This window comes from Vulpes lagopus, chromosome 8, assembly GCF_018345385.1.
Source record: "Vulpes lagopus strain Blue_001 chromosome 8, ASM1834538v1, whole genome shotgun sequence".
Taxonomy (NCBI): domain Eukaryota; kingdom Metazoa; phylum Chordata; class Mammalia; order Carnivora; family Canidae; genus Vulpes; species Vulpes lagopus.
The window spans coordinates 127,285,330-127,301,716 of NC_054831.1; the positions used below are offsets into that span (position 1 = coordinate 127,285,330).

The 16,387-nt window shown below is 42.8% G+C and overlaps 1 protein-coding gene and 1 non-coding gene across 24 annotated transcripts in view; both read left to right on the plus strand.

Annotated features, from left to right (window-relative positions):
* Window positions 1–6,229: 6,229 nt before the first annotated feature.
* On the plus strand, window positions 6,230–6,335 carry LOC121498282. The gene has a single exon (XR_005989679.1). It is a non-coding gene; the product is annotated as a U6 spliceosomal RNA (small nuclear RNA).
* A 3,589-nt stretch (window positions 6,336–9,924) lies between these two features.
* The window catches only part of HP1BP3 (heterochromatin protein 1 binding protein 3), a 40,335-nt gene continuing 33,872 nt past the window's right edge, over window positions 9,925–16,387 (plus strand). Inside the window, exons 1-7 of one of the 23 annotated variants that reach the window (XM_041766171.1) lie at window positions 9,941–10,061; window positions 11,049–11,267; window positions 12,736–12,825; window positions 13,705–13,778; window positions 15,234–15,429; window positions 15,870–15,969; window positions 16,122–16,136. In XM_041766171.1, the coding sequence (XP_041622105.1) occupies window positions 15,334–15,429; window positions 15,870–15,969; window positions 16,122–16,136 (211 nt within the window). In that variant the 5' untranslated portion in view covers window positions 9,941–10,061; window positions 11,049–11,267; window positions 12,736–12,825; window positions 13,705–13,778; window positions 15,234–15,333. Of the gene's footprint in view, window positions 10,062–10,496; window positions 10,636–11,048; window positions 11,268–12,735; window positions 12,826–13,704; window positions 13,779–15,233; window positions 15,430–15,869; window positions 15,970–16,080; window positions 16,137–16,387 lie in introns of those variants that run through there. The other 22 variants (XM_041766165.1, XM_041766173.1, XM_041766172.1 and 19 more) reach the window with 22 other exon arrangements.

The window sequence follows — 16,387 nt, forward strand, 5'->3', positions numbered from 1 at the left end:
TTTAGGGACAGAGATACCATGTGATCACCAGCTTCAAATATTACATTTATCCCTAATGGGAAAAATGATCATCTATTAGTATTGGGACTACAAAAAAAGAAGAGGAAGAAGAAACACACTTCTGTATTAACAAATCACAAAATGATTTATGTATCAAAGAAATAAGCTATAGAGAATCCTATACCAACTTTTTAAAATAAATGTTTTACTTTGAAATAATTTTAGACTTACAGAAAAGTTTCAGATTTAGGGAGTGTTCCACAAACCCCTCATTTTAGTTTCCCTATTATTAACATCACCATATAACATTTGTCAAAACTAAGAAACCAGCATTCATACTTTGCTACTAACTAAACACCAGACTTATTTTTTTTAAGTAAACTTTATGCCCAACATGGGGCTTGAACTCAAGACCCTGAGATCAAGAGTCACATGTTCTACCAATTGAGCCAGCCAGGTGTCCCAAACTCCAGTCTTTGAGTTTTCTTAATGCCCTTTTCCTAGTCCATGATGCAATCCAGGATACTACATTTTATTTAGTCATCATGACCCTTAGTGTCCTCTGGCCTTTGATAGTTTTTTTAATCTTTCCTTTTTTGTCATGACCTTGACACTTCTCAGAAGTACTAGTGAGATATTTTGTAGAATGTCCTTTGATTTGGTTTTCTAGTGTTTTTATCATAATTAAACTAGAGTTATGGGTTTGGAGTCAAAATACCATATAAGTGAAGTGCCCTTTTTCTCATATCAGGGAATACATGATGCCCATGACATCATTGGTGATGTTTAACTTTGAACTACATGGTTCAAGGTGGTTTAACCTTCATGGTTAAGGTGGTGGTTAGGGTCTCCAGTCTAAAGTTACTTTCCTTTTCTCCCTTTCTTATTCTAGTCTTTTTGGAAGATAGTCAAGGAGTCCAACCCCATTGGAGGAGGGAAGTGGGAGGAGAGAATTAAGCTCCACTTCTGTCCTTGAATGAGAAATATCTATTTAAATTTGGAATCTTCCTGCAAGAAAGATGTCTGCTCTATTTATTTCTTAATTCAGTTGTGTATGTGTATATATGTATATATCACTACAGACTCATGTATATTTATTTTATACTTTGAGTTGTAACTGGATAGAACATGATTTTGTTGCCCAGATTGTTCTAGCTTTGGCCTTGGGAGCTCTTTCAACTTTGCTGATGTATCCCTTGAAATTCCCTCAAACTTCTGCTTTTAGACCACTTTGTGACATGATAAGATGCTGCAGGGATATCTTGTATTTTTCCTGCCTTAGCCTTAGAATCAGCCATTTCTTCAAGTGTTTCTGGAACTTTAGGACAATGGTATTTAGACACCAAGATCTGATCACTGGGTGAGCTCATTCCTACTGGGGTATGTCTGCATCTAGGTCTGCATCATTTTATTTATTTTTTTTAAAGATTTTATTTATTTTTTCATGAGAGACACAGAGAGAGAGAGAGAGAGACATAGGCATAGAAAGAAGCAGGCTCCATGCAGGGAGCCCAACGTGGGACTCGATCCCTGGTCTCCAGGATCATGCCCTGGGCCCAAGGCAGGCGCTCAATCACTGAGCCACCCAGGCGTCCCGTTCTGCAGCATTTTAAATTCCACTTTTTACTGAAGATAAAATCTTGCCAGGTGAGTAAGCCACTTTTACAGGAACACTGTGACTTTTAGAAAATACTGCTTCATTTTTTTATATAACTCTGGTTTCCAAAAGACTCAACTATATGAATACTCCATTCTTTTGCTCATTCTACATAACAACAACAACAACAAAAAGATTAGAAACTATCCCCTTTTTTTCTTTCCCCATTAGCTAGCTAGTAATAATACTCAGTTTACCAAGGGGCCATACACAGTATTAAAATGTCCCCTGGGTGACTAGTTAAGTAATAATGGAAATTGTTAGATAACCAGAAGTTAACTGTCAGTGGAAGTACTGCATATCAAAACTTGTGCAATGCTACAGGCTAAAATAGTGTTGATTTTATTATTTGAGAAGGAGTCTGAGTGGGAATGGCGGAGGAAGAGCAGAGCGATAAGGAGAGAGAGAATCTCAAGCAGACTCTGAGCTCAGCAGGGAGCTTAATCTCACGACCCTGAGATCATGCGTGACCTGGGCAGAAATCAAGAGTCAGATGCCTAATCGACTGGGCCACCCAGGGGGTCCTAAAGTATTATTTTGAGGTAAATGTAAAGGTTTTTTTTTTTTTTTTTAACATTTTATTCAGTAGAGAAGAGGAGCAGGGGAGTAGAGGGAGGGAGCCCGATATGGGACTCAACCCAGGACTCTGAGATCATGACCTGAGCCAAAGGCAGACACTTAACTGAACCACCCTGTCACCCATGTTAAGTCTTAAATGCACTTATTAGGAGACATAGAAGAGTTAAATTGGGCCATCAGAAGAACCACTTGGGGAAAAGAAATATTACCACATGGATATCAGTAGTTTCTATGGGAAGAAGTTGTATGCTGTAGTGGAAAAGAGGTCTTGACTGGGGTTGGGAGATCTGTGGTCTAATGCCAATGCTCTTTCCTGGTCACTTGACCAGTCCTACTCATATGGGTTTCCCTGTCCTTGCTAGAAAGGGTTCACACACCAACCAAATGAGCACATCCAGAATCACTTCCAATACTATTGACCGAGCTTAACAAAGGAGTAAGTCTTGATAATAGCATATTAAACTTTTCAAAGAAGGCAAGAGCATCGAAGTTCTCTAAACAAATTACCATCTAGCAGTTGAATTTCTATTACCAGTGATTTCCTTTCCGACTCTTCTTATTTACCTCTTGTTAATAAATACGTCTTCTGGCCTGAAGTCCTAGGAAACTGTCATTGCTCAGGCTCAAATACCTGTCCTGCCCTAACTGCTTCTTAGAATGTACAATAATGGTGCTCAGCATTGCTGCATATTAGACTCACCTGAAGAGGTTTTAAAAATACAAATCCTGGGACCCTATCCATACCAGTTATTTCAGGATCTCCAAGGATAAGACCTGGGCATCGTTTTTTGGTGTGTGTGTGTGTTGTGTGTGTGTGTTTTGAGTTCCCTGGGTAATCCTAATAGGCAGGATTGAGACCACTGTGGAAGGTTCTGTGGTAAGGGGATGCATGGTGTATTTGAAAAACGAAAGAGTGACAGAGTATGGTGAGAGTTCACTTTCACATGCAGAAGTGGAATTTAAATGTGCCCCATCACGAATTAATCCAGACAAATCCCTTCTGGACAAATGGCTGAAAGGAACTTTTTGAAACTTGCCTTATAATCTCAACTTAGTAGAATTTAGTAGAGACCAACCTTATTTGGTACTTTTTCTTTTAAAGGAATGGCAATACTTTTAATCCTTTCCAATCCCCAAATTGAGCCACACAGTGGACTGGAATAACTTTAGGCTCTTTGGAGTGAGCAGTTATATTAACATCTAAGATGAGAGTCATACAAAATATGGGCCATAGACCAGGAGCATCAATATCACTTGTGAGCTCATTAGAAATGCAAATACAGGGTCACCTGGCTGGTCAGAGAAGCATGCAAGTCTTGAGTTCAAGATCCACACTGTGTTGAGATTGCTTAAAGAAACTTAAGAAATACAGATTCATGGACCCCACCCACTAAATCAGAACTGAATGAGTGGAGGGAGTCGAAGAAACAAACTCTTCAGCTGATTCTAGGAGCACTGAAGTTTGAGAACCACTGCCTAGGGGTACTGCACATCCCTGTCACCGTTTATAAAGCTCTTCACCAAAAGCTAACAAAACAAGCACTCATTCTGGCTTTTGTTTGCTCATATATAATGCAAAAACCATAAGCCCTTACATCACAGTTATCAATGAGCCAATATATGTTAAAACACTTTGAAGGCTATAATTTGTTAGACATTGCAGGGTCTCCTCTAATTCATCTCACCAGCCCTATGACCCTATATTAGGTGGTACTGCTTCCTTTCTATAGATAGGGAACTAAGTGTCATAAAAGTCAGTGTGTCAGAGCTGAGATTTGCACTTGGTTTTCTAGGAGGTTTTCTAGGAGGCACTTATTTCCAAAAATATGCTTGCTCTGCACCAGAATACTTAATCCACGCCGGAGGGAAAAATGGTATAGTGGATATACTTTGGAGCACTAGAATTGGAAGAATAGGGGCTTTACGATATAATTCTGCTTGAATAGTTTAAACCTCGGTTTATTCATCTGTAATACAAGGATAACACCGTCCACCTCTGAGTACATTAACAAAAAGATCAATCAGATCAGGCACCCAGCATTCTACATGGAATACTTAGGGCACACCCTGCCTGTGTCCAATGTTCCTTCTACCACGTTCTACAACCTTAGTCATACTCAGCCACATACAATTAAAAACTATACTATCTTTGGAGCTATAGGAGATTATGGTTTGATTATCCACGTTTTATTTTTTTTAAGATTTTTATTTTATTTACTTACTCATGAGAAATAGAGAGACAGAGACACAGGCAGAGGGAGAAGCAGGCTCCATGCAGGGAGCCCGACGTGGGACTCGATCCCAGGTCTTCAGGATCAGGTCCTGGGCTGAAGGTGCTAAACTGCTGAGCCACTGCGGCTGCCCACGACATTTCTTTAATACTCTGTAGAGTTCAGATTTTTTCCATTGTTTTCCTTAGCATACACTATGAAATTTCAGGCTTAGCCTTTACTAACAAACCTGAGGAGTAGAAGCTCTTCGCTTCCACTGCAACGAGGACTAATGGTTAGTGTCCTCAGCAAGTTACACATCGCCCTTCCTAGAATGAAAAATTTGACTAGTTTTTGCTACAAAACCATAATAAACTTAAAAAATGCATACCCTGCCACCTCCAATTCTGGCCTTGTTCCTACTGTAGGAGATGCTGCTTACTTTGGATATAGAGACAATTAAGCCTGCCAGTTGATTAGATGTATTCTATTTTTTTTCTTAAGTGTCATAGCCTCAATCAAGTAAAATATGAAGCTGAAACAAAAAAGTTATGTTAAATCTGAACATCATCCGGACACCTGGGTGTGAGCATCTGCCTTTGGCTCAGGGCATGATCCCAGAGTCCTGGGATCAAGTCCCACATCAGGCTCCCAGTATGAAGCCTTTTTCTCCTACTTCTGCCCATGTCTCTGTCTTTCTGTCTCTCATGAATAAATAAATAAAATCCTAAAAAAATTTTTTGAACATCATCACGTAAGGCCTTTTTGGCAAAATGTCGTATCTGGTGGAAAGAGCCAGAGGCATCACTAATAAATCGAAATACAAGTTTTATAACTTGAACTAACAATCTTGAGTCTCAATATGTATGGTTCTCAAGAATTATGCCACTCTTTCTAAACTCCAGGTTGAAACTTTTACAGCCTTGCTGCAAGTATTTTGAGAATAGTCAAAGCCAGCAGTGCCTCAGTGGCTCAGTCAGTTAAGCTTCTGACACTTGGTTTTGGCTCCAAGTCATGATCTCTGGGTCGTGGGATCAAGCCCCATGTCATGTCAGGCTCCACACTCAGCGCAGAGTCCGCTTGTCTCTCTCCCTCCCCCTCTGCTTTATTCCCTCTCTCTCTTGCTCTCACTCTCAAAATCTTTAAAAAATAAATAATACTCAAAGCCAATACTTTCTGGTTTTCCACTTTTGAGAAGATTTCATTCCCTCATCACCATGCAGTTTCACTTTTTTTTTTTTTGTAAAAGGAAAGGATCTTTTCTGTCACTATCTTTTTGGATATTTTTTTAAACAAATGGATCCAATCTCATAATTTGAAATTTTTAAAATTTTGTTTTGACTCAGGTTTTCCTTTAAATTACTGGGTGGCACAGTCTGTTGGGTGTCTGAATCTTGGTTTCAGCTGTGAACTCAGGGTTGTGAAATGGAGCCTTGTATTGGGCTTGGCTCAGCACAGAGTCTGCTTGGGTTTCTCTCTCCCTCTGCTCCTCCCTCCCCTCAAAATAAATAAATCTTTAAAAAAAAAAAAAAACACTAGGCTTTACTGCATTAAAAAACCTATTTAAAGAAACTTTCTCAGGGACACGTAGCTGACTCAGTTGGTAGAGCATTCGACTCTTGATCTGGGAGTTGTCAGTTTTCAAGCCCCACACTGGGACAAGAGCTTACTTAAAAAAGAACAAAAAAAGAAACTTTCTCAAACTACCCCATAACCACAAAGAAAGGATGTCTTAAGGTAACTCCATTTTCCTGGGACTTCCCTGGTTTAAAAACAAAATCCTGTGCTCACTTGGCAGCACATATACTAAAATTGGAATGATACAGAGAAGATTAGGATGGCCCCTGAACAAAGACGACACGCAAATTTGTGAAGCGTTCCATATATATTTTTTAATTTTAAAAGTAAATGCTGCCTTCCATCAACTCTCGACCTCCCCCTATGGTAAACCAGTAGAGTTGGTCACGCTAAGTGTCACTTGATCTGATCCATAACCATCTCTGGCCACTATCACAGGCCTGGTTGCCTTGCAGGCAGCTTTCTTCAAATAAGTTAAAGCCACAAAGTAGGAGTGGAGGGAGAACAGTAGTACTGTTGACTTCAAATTATACAGTCCAAACAAAACTGGGTATATTTTGCTTTTTTAGTAAGTCTGGCAAACAGAGTGTCTTTAGTCTGTTAAAGTGCAGTTGTCTTGCCTCTGGTATTTGAAAAGGGAAAAGACAGTTCAACACATAAAATTTCCAGAACCTGAGGCACGCCTGGGTGGCTCAGCAGTTGAGCCTCTGCCTTTGGCCCAGGGCGTGATCCTGGAGACCTGGGATCGAGTCCCATGTCGGGCTCCCTGCATGGAGCCTGCTTCTCCCTCTGCCTGTGTCTCTGCCTCTCTCTTTCTCTGTGTCTCTCATGAGAGAGAATAAATAAAAAATAATAGCTAGACTAGAACGTGTGAGGGTAAGTGTTATTTTGTAAACCTACTTGGTTTTTAGATAACTGGTTCACAATCTTTTTATCCAAAACCATTGGACCAGACATGTTTCAGATCTAGAATTTTTTAGAGCTTAGAAAAAAGTTTTATAGTTCAATGACTGCTGGCCTGAATAAAATTATTGCCACCAGTGAGTAGAGGAAAGTGCATCATTGACAGAGGACCCAAAGCGATTGTTTGTCTCTAAACCAGGGTAGTGGCCTCAGGTAACCAGAAACAGTAAGAATACCATGGCTAGGGAGTTGGAGGAATAATCTATCTTTTCATCTCCATTTGCCCAGTAGTAAGCTGCAACTAAATTGAAAGCCATTTCTAGTCTTTCTAGCTGGACACCAGAAAAGTCAAGTGACTCCCAGCCCTGCCAGGACCATACATTCCTAAGGAATCCCCAAGCCGTGGCCTAGCTTTTGATGACTTCTGCATGAAATTGGAGTCCCTTGCTTTGATTTGTGGGAATAATAAAGATCAGCCTTGCTAGGAGTAGAAGCCTCTCCCCACCAGGCAATAAAGAATTATTCCTTAAACCTCTCCTTCATAACACAAGTGGAATGTGAGTAAAGTAAGATACAACTTTCAATGTTCAGCCCCATGATTGCATTATCATAGCTCTGCTCTGGAACACTCCTGGAATCTACAATTGTTTCAACTTCCTCTGACTTTATGCCCAAATCTCCAAAGCCATACAGTTTGCTTTCCTATACAAAACAAGACATTTTAGCCCAAAAGACTTAAGTATCACTTAGCTTTACATCTGAGGGGCAGCAAAAAACTGTTACACTGACAGCAGGCCATCTGCAAATCTTCCATACATGCTTGTTTCAACAGGGAATTGGCTTCTGAAAAAGTGTTTTGTTGAAAACTAGAGATGATGCCGTTGCATTGTGAGGAACTCTTAACACTTGACTTTCTAGTTCACAAAACCCTACATTTCCTCGTGTTTCTGGGACTCTCAAGTCATGCCTGTATCCCAGGTGTTTCTGGGCAGAATTGTTAAGTCATCACAGACGACAGCACATTTGCTAGAAGTTCTTTTAATCAGACACCTAGAGTTCTTGAGATTCTCGGGTTTAGAGGTGAAACAATGAATTCTCAATGATCAGTTTGAAACTTGCGTATTAGTTCTTGGTACCAGCACTTTAAAAGTGCTATTAAAGAGAGTGAAGGGAACCAAGGGAATGAATCTCTGAATGATGGAACTTCAAGGGCTCCAATATCAGTGTAAGAGATCTCTGAGCACCGGGGGTCTTCCGCAGCTCTGATGATAATCTTCATACACTTTGTAAGAGCTCACCTGCTCCTCAACTTCCCAAGGTGTGTGTTCCTTCCAGTTCAAGCCAAACAGCCTTAATAGCTTTAAATAAATAGTACAAAATCCATCAGGTAACTCTGTTTAATATTCTTACTAGCATAGCTCAAAGAAGCCAAGTGAGGTTAGCTATAAAACCATTCCCCTATGGAGTCTTAACTCAGATGCAACTAAGTATGAAAATCGAAACTAGCCAGATGTTACATTTAACAGATGTAAAATGCCTCAACATATATATATATATATACACACACACACACACACATATATACAGTAAAAAAATTTTAAATTCCTTTGTAAGTAGAAAACTTAAAACTTCAGACTATAGCAAGTGTAGCCTTGGTGGTTTGTGTGTCTCACCTGAAGGAAGAATTTTAAGGTTTCTCCCTTCATGGGTATACATGTTGTAAACAATAGAATAAAGGGTGTGTGTGTGTGTGTGTGTGTGTGAAGCAAAAATCTGTAGAGGAGGAGAAACCTAGTTTGCTCTTAACTGGGTCAGCTTCTTGAATGAGATGGGGCTAAAGACATTTTAGAGAACAAGAACGGAGGTAAGATGTTTTAAGTACTGGAATACATAAAAATGGAATAGAGTCTTTAAAGAGGGATACAAAGGATAGAAATTTGGTAAAGAACAAAGGAGCTGAGCAGGACAAAGAAATGGCACAAAGTGACTGAAACTCGTCGTGACAACAGTGCCAGAGCATCATCGGTAATGCCATTAGTGAGCAGTTTTCCGTGGTGGTGGTGAAATTTTATTACAGCTCATTTTGCAACTGATGGAGTGAGTGAATGGCTATGACTGGGAAAGCTGGTGAGATAGTTAAAATGCTAATTATACAGCCTGAGCACTGGGCTAGCAAGCACTTAAATGGTTTCATAATAAATCTTTTGAATGATTAACACATACATCTGAGTATCGGTCCCCCCTGCTGTGAGCCTATGGGTAATTTTAATGTTTATTATTTCCCTGTATTCATTACCCGCACGACCTGTACCCCACCACAAAACACCTACTTTAAATACATTGGTTTTGAAAAGTCACATTTTCCAACAGTATGTACCCTGCCTAAGTCCACTGACACCAAAATAATAGGACAATTCAAAGGGCATCCCCTGTTTCCGGACCCCAGGGCCTTACTTTGGGAGAACCCTGCCTGCGTACGCGGATCAGGAGGCCACGGAAGACCCTTTCACAGATTCGAAAAGCAACTTTTCCAGTTCTTTTCCTGAGTCACCGCTCTGCCCTGTACTGTCTGGATACTTAATAGGACCGTGAGGTACCGAATTTTCCGCTATCTGGTTGCTCGAGTTTTGCACGGTCATCAAAGAGAGGCAGTTTGTTCCTGCGCGGCGGCTGCACGGAGCCGCGGGAGATGCCAGGAGGCCCGGCTACGACCAGGGACCGAGCGGGACGGCAGCGACAGCAAACGGAGCGAGAGGGGGCTCTTCGGAGGAAAGCGCAACCGCACCCAAGCCAACGCGCAGCCCGGGGCCGGGCCCCGGCGAGGCTGGGCGGGCGTCCTCCCGTCCCGCAGCGCCCTCTCGCGCCCCCGCGCGCCCGGCCGGGGAGCCAAGGCGCGCGCGTTCCCTCGGCTCCCGCCGGCTGGGGGCGCGTGCGCGGTCACGCGCGGGGGCGGGGTCGGCAGGGAGTGCGCGCGTGCGCGTGCGCGTGCGCGCGGGGCCGCGAGCAGGGGGGCGGGGCGGCAGAGCTCGGCGGCTGGGCCTGGAGGACAGCGGCGGCGGAGACGACGAGCGGCAGCGGGAGCGGCGCCGAGAGGCCGTGCGGAACGCGGGCGCCAGGAAGGGGGGAGTGCAGAGGTAACGCAGGACGGAACAGGCGGGCGGGGAGCGGGTGCGGGCTCGCTGGGCCCCGAAGGCGAGTGGCCAAGGCCGCTCGCCCGGGGCGCCGACGCCGCTCCCAGAGTGGAGGGGGCGGGGCGCTCGGGTCCCCGGAGGTGGTGCCTTTTGTCTGCCTCTCCCGGCCGCTCCGCCCTCCGTCCCCTCTCCCCCGCGATCTAGCCCCCTGCCCCTCTCGTTGACGCCTCCTCCGGGGCCCTCTGGCGCGCGCGCTCTCGTCCTTGTTTTGTTTGGACTCTGGGGGAGGAGGGGGGGAGCTCTTCCCCGGTCCGGGGCCCTGCGTCCCAGCGCGCCTGCGCCAGCGTCCTCCCGCTGCGCTCCGATTGGCTGCGGCCTCGCGCATGCTCCCGAGGCCCGCGGCGGACTCCGCCGCCGCCCCCCCACCCCCCGTCTCCCGCCCCTCCCCCCCTCCTCTCCCCACTCCCTCAGCGGTTTTCGGAGCGGGTTCGAAAGATGCCGGCGGCGGTGACTGGCTGCGGCGGGCCCGCCCCCCGGCTTCTCCGCCCCCGCCGCCGCCATTACGGAGCTCCCAGTGGTGAGTGCGCGGAGCGCTAGTGCTCGCGGTGTGTCGCTTCTTGTGTCGCGCGAGCGGCCGCTGCCCCAGGGGCGGCGTCGACCTCGGCCGCGTGCGTCCCCGAGCGCGAGCCCCGCGCCCCGAGCCGCCGGCCGCGCGGAGCCCGCGCCGCAGCCTCTCGGTGTCAGCCTGCTGCCGAGTCCTGCCGTCCTCTGCCGAGCTGCCTCCTCTTGGCCCCGCGCTCCCCCGCCTCTGCTCGCGCCCCGCACCGGCCGCTCCCTGCCTCTTTGTCTGGGCTGCGCTCTTCCCCGTGTGCCTGTCAGTGGTCTGGGCGGGCGTTTCCGAGCTGCCGCTGCCGCTGCCCCCGCCGCCGCCGCCGCCGCCGCTGCCGCGACGCGGGCCTGAGCTTTCGTTTTCCCGTCTGGCATGCCCAGAGCTCGTTGCTCCCCGCACCGCCGACCGTGTGCTGTGCAGTAGTAAAGTCGGGCTCGGGGATGAGAAAGCGCGTTTGTCAAGAGGTGGCGGCAGGAGCGCTGAAGCGAGAGCCTCACGTCTGAGTTTTGATACTGAATTGGCCACCGTCTGTGACGGAGGACGGGTCTCCTCGCCTTTTGTGGGGGGAGTGTTCTCTCCTGCACGGAGGACTCGACAAGGTGAACTCGACCGCCCCTTCAGCGCGCAGATTCTGAATTCCCTGTTTGTCATCCTTCCTGACTGCCCGTTACACTGGAAAGTGAGGATCCAGTCAGAAATAACGTCTAGGAATTCGCCCGGGGCTTGATGGGCAGCTCTAGGGTCTTGAGCGGAGGGGGACGTGACTGGCGTTAGCTTGGCAGAGAGTTTGATTTTCTCTGGCACAGACAGGCCTGAAGCTACTCTGAGCTCTTCGAAGTGTCTGTTGCTCTCCTGAAGAGTTCAGTTTAGTGGCTTTCAAAGTGGAAGTGACATTTTTAAAGAGTGGGGTTTGTGTGTGTGTGTGTGTGTGTGTGTGTGTGTGTGTTGTTTGGCTGCGTTTTTAAACTGACGTGGACGTTTGAGGGCGGAAAATTGGAGAAAGTATCCTGAAGTGTTAGCCAGTTAGGTTGTGATTGTCTTTCAAGGGGGGGCGGGGCATGTAGTGTCCATACCATCTGTGCCCAAGATAGGCATTAATTAGGTACATACTGATTTATTCAAGTGTAAAAGTTGTGTGTGTGTGTGGGGGGGGGTAGTTGCCAGCTAATTACCGGCATGTTTTTTTTTTTGTGACATTACTATTAATGTCACTGAATACAGTGAAAGACTTGAGGTTGGGGACAGTTTGATATATTCTGTGCATAACTGATGATCTTATAATTTATATTGCACACATTTTATGGTAAAATATGAAATAATAGGTAAAATACGAATATGAATATTCATAAATATACGAATAATTTTAATAAAATAAAATATGAAGTAATAATGAATAATATCCTAAAATTTATTTCTTTAAGGATATTATTAGACTGGAAACATATTGTTAAGCTCCTACTAATTTTTCTATTGCTTTCTCATAATGTAGAGAAAATTGTAGACTTTATCACTTTTTTTATTGCTTGCATTAAATTAAAAGTAACTTAGAGTTTTCTTTTACAAAAGCAACTCTTTGTATAGTTAATCTAACATTAAAAAAATAAAATAAAAATCCAGATGGGAGGCCACAGGAGAGCCACATAAACCACAGGTAAACTGAAGATTGTTTTTGGCACATAAAAGAACCTAGGTGGAGAACTTTTTCATATATTCATCCTTTCGTTTAACAAATATTTGTTGAGCACCTATTCTATTCCTTGTGTGTTCTTAGGCACCAAGTATGCAGCAGTGAGCCTGCTACATAAGATCTCTTTGGGTGGGGGGGATAGGTGTGGTAGCTAGTCTGATTCAAAAGTGCAGCAGCAAGAAGTTAACAGGTACATGGTGAGGATAAGACAGTGTGAATTAACCACCCATATAGTTTTTGTTAGCTCTGTAACAAACACCGAACATACGAAGTAACTGTTAGCCAACCTATTAAAAAGAAAGTATTACAGAGGGAAGCTTTAAGTTCCGTGACCCTTACCAAGGAAATTCAGAGCTGAGGCAAACATTTTTATTTTAAAGTAAACTCTATACCCAGTGTGGGGCTTGGACCCACGACCCCGAGATCAAGAGTTGCACCCTCTGTGGACTGGACAGCCAGTTGCCTCTGAGGTAAACATTTCTTAATATTTATCCCAAATAACTTTGGATTTCATTTTTTAAGTGTTCTTCTCATACGCTAAATATAATAATAAATACTTAAATAGGTGGCATTGTTCATTTAACTTTTTTTCTCAAAATTTGTGCAACACATAATGTGTTGGACACTGTTGTAGGTGCTGCAAATAGTGTGAATTAAAGGTCCTTAGCCCTTGTATATCTTACAGTGCCTTTTGGGAAGGGGACATAATAAACAAGTACACAAATTTAATGCTAAAGAAACCTGAACAATGAGAAGGATGGGAGGCTTTTCTGAGAGGAGATGACATTGAGCAGAAACCTGATTGAAGTATCTAGAAAAATAATAGTTTAAGAGAACAGCAAGTGCAAACACCCTCAGACAGGGATAAGCAGAGCACAGTGCCAGGGCCAAAAGAAGGTCTTTGTTTTTGGAGTCAAGAGAGTATGATGGGTAGAGTAGTAGGAGATAAGATTAGTAAAAAAAAGTGCGACAGTAATTGAGAGGTGTTAAGCAGGAGAGTGTCAGGATTTACATTTTTTGTAGATGCAGCCAGAAAGATTGGCAAACCACCTTTTTAAAAAAATTTATTATATATATATTTTTTATTCTAACCTGGGCATGCCTCTTACCTGGCCTGATTAAAACTGTCATTCTTGTCCTTGGGTTCATGATGTCTGATGTCTTTATGGACCATGTACTTGTTGCCGTGATTTTAGTTTCATTATGTTGGTGTTAGTAGCTTTGTTTGTGTGCCTCCTCCCCTTTTGACTCATTTGTTTGAGTTTTGAGTAGTTAATGAATATAGTAGACTGGAAAGGTTTTGATGCTTTTTTTCAGTATTGTATCTACAGGGAACATATCTTTTTCAGGATATCCTATGAACAGAGACTCATGAAAGTTTTGTTGACTTCACAGTGGCATTTTCAACCTAGCTAGTGTTATGGTGAGTTAAGAAAGATGAATCCAATAGCAATATCACTCTACCAAGGATAACCTGATAATGGTGGTTTACTTCTCTATAGGGTTTACATATGAAAATAGCAGATTTGCTTAGTTTTGTTTTGTTTTTTTAATTGTCAAAGAAAACATATTACTATGTAAGTGCTAGATGCATTAATGAGCAAGTTTATGTATTCAAAGTATTTCAAAATAGACTTTTAGGTTTCACAAGCCTAAATAGTATTCCTAAGCCCAATTTGGCCCTCTCTTCACAGATCAAAAAACAACTATTTTTATTTTTGTACTTTATAGTTCCTTCAAGTGACTTGCTACTTGCGCATTTTAAGTAGTTTTTATAATAGTGGATAAGTTTAAAATATTCATGGATATTATTAATTTACTATTGATAAAAAGTTTTAGTGCATCTTGAATTCTTTCAACTGCCTTTGCTTGCAGCTAATTGACAATTCACAAGTCTGGCATTGCTCTTGGTGTTCCCATAAAAAGATTTTCCCTGTAAATATGAAAGCATTCTCTGTGTTTGTATTTTTTGGATTTATCCTAATTGTTGTAGCTTGAGACTATTACCTGACAAATTGGAAGCTCTTGAATTCCTAGACAGTCAGAGCTTAAAGTAGAGGTTGAATGACTAGTCTACTGTTGCCCCAGTTCTTTGCTAATAATTCATTAGCACAAAGATCTAAACACTCAGATGATCATTTTCTTGTATTTTGGAGAGATTTTTATTATAAAATGTCATTTGGTCCCAGATGAGATTTTTTTTTTCAAGGACAGCGAGTATTTAATGATCATGTAAATTTGAGTGACTACATGGGTTTTATCTTTGAATATTTAATTATGTTCATTCTTCTGTGCTAGTTTTGCCTACTTTAAAAATAACAAATAAGGTCTTGGAAACATAAATTCTATTCTAGGTGATGGTCTAAATTTCCTTCTCTAAGTCTGGAGGTTCTTAGAGTATCACGTTCTTCAGGATTTTTGCCCTTAGGTTATTTATCTAATGGAGAAGTAGTCAAGGTTACAGATAATTTTCCTGATCCTTTTGAGAACAATAACAACCAAAACCTTCTCTCTTCAGTAATTGAGTAAACATTTGACTAAACTGTTCCTTAGTCTCCTTATTCTGTCCTTTCTAAGTTCCTGATGGTAGCCTGGTGGGAATGGGGTTCCGTTCCTGAGGAGCTTTCTTGTCCTTGTTGCCTTTGTTCATGTGGAAGGTGCAACAGCTGCTGTGGCTTGTGCATTTGTCTTAGTGGCTGCTTTACATACTCGGTATTTTCGTAGTGATTTAATCTTTCTGAATGATAATTGACCAAGTCATCTGTCACTTAACTATAAGTTTTATAGTTCATTGTTTTCCCCTTAGGATGTGTATTAAATTTAGACAGTTTAGTTTTGTTTCTGTTAATCTTCACACCAGGTCTTTTCTGTGCTTTAGGTTGACTCTTCACCACACTGAAACCATTAGGAAAAGTCCTTGTGGTTAACAGCAGAGGCTTCAGAGTGTAACCTGTACTCGGGCCTAGAAATTATTTTAAATGGCGACTGATACGTCTCAAGGTGAATTCGTCCATCCTAAGGCACTCCCACTTATAGTAGGAGCTCAGCTGATCCACGCGGACAAGTTAGGTGAGGTAGGGGCTGACACATTCTTGAAGCTCACTCTTGGATCAGTCCCTGACTTCAGGCCCTGCTGGGTCCTTCTTGGTACATGTTCGTTTCCTTACTTTGGGGAGTTCTGGGTTGTGAATCTAAAAAAATCAAACAGATACAAAATTCTTTTCGTCTTCCTTTTCCCCTTGAATTCCTTAGAAAACCTCCAACCTTCTAAATTCATTCCAAGTCAAGTAAAATTACCTGTTTCCATTTCAAATTCTAGCTAAAATAAAATATTTTGAAAAGTACTTTTTAAAAAATTGTATTTTACTTCAAAAAAACTTGTTAAAAGTAATTTGCATCAGATCCTGGAGTCGACTTGAAGAATTCTCCTACATCTTCTGACACCCAGTTAGTCCCCTTGAGAAAGAGAGAAATTTTCTTATGCATGTATGATTATGGCTGTCTCTTTTCTTAGAAGGTAGAAGATAGCACCATGCCGATTCGTCGAACTGTGAATTCTACGCGGGAAACTCCTCCCAAAAGCAAGCTTGCTGAAGGGGAGGAAGAAAAGCCAGGTAAGGTAAAGCAGTAGACAACTTAAAATGGCAAAAGTTTCTATTCCAATTTGGAGTATCCCATAAATTCCTTTGAACCTAATTGTTCTTTTTTCATGGCTGTTTTGGGAGAACATTGAAAGAAGTGATACCTATGGATATGTCATTTCCAGACCAAAGTAAGCAAAGTAAGAATTTCATCTTGTCTCTAAAGATTTTTAGAAGGCGAAAATTTCGTGTTCTTGGGATTAAAAAGAAAATAGTTGGCAAGAACAGGAATAGTTAGAGGCATACAGTGTCATAGCAATGAAGGCTGTGGAAGAATGGGGGGACTTGAGCCTTCAGGATGGACAGACAGTGCTAAATCACTCAGAAATCACCATGAGGCCTTAAGGGAGCAAATGGGCAATTGAAGTATTGGTTTATATTTGGTGTTGGT